Source organism: Gossypium raimondii, chromosome 13 (assembly GCF_025698545.1).
Source record: "Gossypium raimondii isolate GPD5lz chromosome 13, ASM2569854v1, whole genome shotgun sequence".
Classification (NCBI taxonomy): Eukaryota; Viridiplantae; Streptophyta; class Magnoliopsida; order Malvales; family Malvaceae; genus Gossypium; species Gossypium raimondii.
In genome coordinates, this window is record NC_068577.1 from 38168936 (window position 1) to 38172502 (window position 3567).

The 3567-nt window shown below is 39.6% G+C and overlaps 1 protein-coding gene across 1 annotated transcript; it reads right to left on the minus strand.

The window, feature by feature from the left end:
• Nucleotides 1–253: 253 nt before the first annotated feature.
• LOC105783816 (hypothetical protein) lies at nucleotides 254–2346 on the minus strand. Its single transcript, XM_012609475.2, has 2 exons — nucleotides 937–2346; nucleotides 254–857 (listed from the first exon to the last, which is right to left on the minus strand). The coding sequence occupies exons 1-2, from the start codon at nucleotides 2074–2076 to the stop codon at nucleotides 519–521; spliced, it is 1479 nt and encodes a 492-aa protein (XP_012464929.1). The 5' UTR covers nucleotides 2077–2346; the 3' UTR covers nucleotides 254–518.
• Between the last annotated feature and the right edge of the window lie 1221 nt (nucleotides 2347–3567).

Consider the following 3567-nt stretch of genomic DNA (forward strand, 5'->3'; position numbering starts at 1 on the left):
AATCTGAGCATGCCAATCATAGGCCTTATGTCTTTAGACAGGGTCAAAACCCTTTTAGAACCGCTTCTGCCCTGTACGAGGACTAAGCTTCTAATATAAGTATAACGACAATCAACCATCGAGAAATTCTCTAAAGTTCGTTCCAGCTCGTTTTTATCCATGAGTCATGGAAGTTAATCACATCGACAGTGCATTTTGGAGAGAATTTTTGTTTTTAAATTTCACACATTTTTTATGGAAATTTCAGGGGAAGTTCTAACAAAGAAAGGGGTAAAACCTAATGACTTTCATCTACTCTACATACAAAATACTCAACAGTTGCGACAGAAGGTTCTTATATGATCTCCAACAAGTAGGGTTGAAGCTTAAAATGTGGGTTTCTATAGGAAGAGAAAAATAAATAAAGAAAAAAGAGTTGTGAACAGAAAATTTTACTAAAAAGTACACAGAAACAAGTGTTGCAAAACCAAACTGTCCTAGACTAGATCTTTACACAGGATCAAGTAGCATCCATCTCATCAACAGTTGAAGGTTAGGCGTTGGCCGAGGTAAACAAGATGCCAGGTGAGAGCCATTAAAGTGAGAATATTAAGCATTGATGAGTTTGTATTTAGCTTCTTCAGCCTCTCATTCAGCCTACCCATTGTCCGCTTTATCACTTCCTGTTCTGAACTAGTGGGTGCTACTGCTGGTGCTGGTGCTGGTGCTGGTGCTGGTGCCGTTGAGGGGCCTTTCCTGCTATTTTTAGCTACTGGATCTGCAACACTTGGTGACTCAGTGGCCCTGCTTCCCTCCGCCACAAAGTCATGTCTTCCTCTCCCGTCTTCCTTCTCCATTTTCATCCTCTCAAACATCACCTACAATATCATATCCAGTGTGTTAAATAAAAAAGATTTGGTATATACAATTAGGAGCATCAGAAATTAAGCAGGTTACCTTTGTGGCTTTAGGCTCCAAATACAGTCCATTGACCAAAACCATGAAAAGGGATGACAAAAGATTAATAGCTTGAAACACCTCTGGCGGGCTCGAGATCGATCTTTTCCTGTGCCACAATAAGTGCCCCAACAAAGCCATCCCTATACTATAAGCCATTGCCCTGAAGTAAACAGGGTATATCTTGCTCTGCACCACCCCAAACTGCTGTCTTGGTAGCTGTCCTGCCAGGATATAGCTGGAAATGAACGTAACCCACACACTCATCCCATATGCTGTAGCTAATCCAAGTAAGTTCACTATACCCATCACTGTATTCAATGCCTCCATTGAAGTCATGTACTTCAAACCATCAAGATACTTGTTTGCACTAGTTTTAACCTTGTTCGCAGCTCGGCCTGCTTCTTCCATGGCCTTTTCCTGAACGTTCTCCACTTGCTCTGATGTATTTGTCACTATATCAGCCCCCATCGTCTTGGCCGTGTCTTTTGCTGTTGTCGCCGCCTCCTTGGCCTTATCAATGGACTCTTTCGCCCTTTCTTTAACATCTTGGCCCTTTTGCACAACTGCCCCTTTTGCTTTGCCTAAAGCATCGCCGATAGCTCCCTTTTTATCTGCGACCTTGTCTCTGGTTTCATGTGCACTCTCTGAAACCTTCTCTCTAACCTCCTGCGCGGTTTCCCAAGCCTTGTCTTTAGCCTTCTCTTTGGCTTCATGTGCGGTCCCTGAAGCTGCTTGTTTAAGCTTGTTAGCTTCATGTGCGGTGTCTGACACCTTATCTTTGGCTTTACCAAGGGCAGTGGCGACCCTCTGGGTACATTTCCCGAAAGCATCGCAGATAAGTTCCCCAGGTGAATGTCGTCCGGAGCCAGCTTTTCCTTGTGAAATGCCATGGCCAACGTTGGGAAGCGCAGATGCGGCATCTTTCATAGTTTCCTTGCCAAAATATTCCCCTTGGTCTGTTTGCTGGTGCAGCGACGGGGATGAGATTGAGACTTTGGTGTTATGTTTGCCATCTTGGTCATATTCAACAACTATGACCCTATGGCCTTCTTTCAATATAACATCGTCCCTTCCGACTGCAGCAGCCATCGCCAGTGAACTAACTACAAGAAGACTCAAAAGCAAACCATTCGTCATCTTTGTCTTAGATGGGGATGCTCAAGCTGGGTTACATTTTTAATGGAGGTTTGCTTTAAAGAACTGGAAGATATGGTTTCAAATTGAGGAGGAAGAAACGATACGCATTGTGCATAGTCCACGTTGCCTGTAGTAGTCGAGAAACCGACGCGTTTGCATTGACTCAACCACGTTCTGATTCGACGTGGCTGCATTTCAGGGCTTTGTTAGGCTCTTATAACAACACCTGGAAAGAAGAGAAAATTCAAGAGCGGCTCCCAAACTTTTGTAATGGATAAGAAAGAAATAGAATAAAAGCTTTTGTTCCATGCTCCTTCAGCTGCCTCGTTCTACCAAGTATGCTGGGGTGACATGTAAGCATAGGAGAGATAATATGCTCCTCTTACCATACCGGTCATATAACTTTGCTATTTGATCTAGTAAGATATTAAATTTTATGGGTTTATAGAAATATCATTTAGTTTGATATAGGTTTATGCGTGTAGAAATGTAGTAAAACTTAGGTTATGATGGATGGCCCATAAGTATTAAGTTCATGGCATTAAGTTTTCTTTTTCCGAGTAGAAACTAAACAGAAACAACCTATTTAAACATAAAACATCTTGATTGTTTCAACTATTTCTTAAATAAATGAAAATAATTTTTATCAAAATTTCGACTACTTTCTCAAATGTAAGAATATGTTGAATTGAATTTGTATTTTTAAAATTAAGATAATATATATAATAAAATATCATTTTGAGAGTTACGAGGATGCTAAAATTTTCATCACGCGTAATTGATTCTCGAAATTTTTAAAACTTTAACAATTAATTTTGATAACAAAATATATCTATTAAATAAAGTATTTCTTAAACAAGGAGAGGATACCACTCCTTTTCCTTGAGTTAAAAATCCAACAAAACATCCCAATAAAAACCTTCACCCATTAATCCAATGAAGGTAATATCTTAAAGTTAATTATTACAAACCCAAACTCTTAATAGTATACGAACAATTTAAATGTGTATTATTTCATGAAAACAACAGAGTATATAATGAGAAAGATAATCTTTAGTGGCCAAGATCACTAAAATTCTCAACATAAGTGATTGGAACATCTACCAGGGCAGCTTCATCGATGATTGGAACATCTATCGGGGCAGCTTCGTCATTGATTGGAACATCTATCAGGGCAACTTCATCAATGATTGGAACACCTATTGGGGCAGCTTCATCATTGATTGGAACATCTATCGGGGGAGCTTTAGCATTCTGTTCGACTCCAATGCTGGCTTCGGCTTCTGAACTCACCACTGTTTTCATCTTTCTCTTTCTTCCACGCCTACCTATTGAATGAAGAAAAAACCATGGTTGAATAACTCTCAAAAAGTGCTAGATATAGATATGTGCTTTAGTTTAGAATCATATTGCCTAGTGTTTGAATACACAGTAGATATGGGTATTTCATGAAAATTGGAAAGTTAGAGTTAGGGTTAGAATATGCTTAAA

Bases quoted from the DNA above. Each gene is read 5' to 3' on its own strand.
- LOC105783816 (XM_012609475.2), bottom strand. From the start codon at position 2,076: ATGACGAATGGTTTGCTTTTGAGTCTTCTTGTAGTTAGTTCACTGGCG. The intron at 858-936 runs GTAACCTGCTTA...ATGATATTGTAG, and splicing joins TGGAGCCTAAAGCCACAAAG to GTGATGTTTGAGAGGATGAA.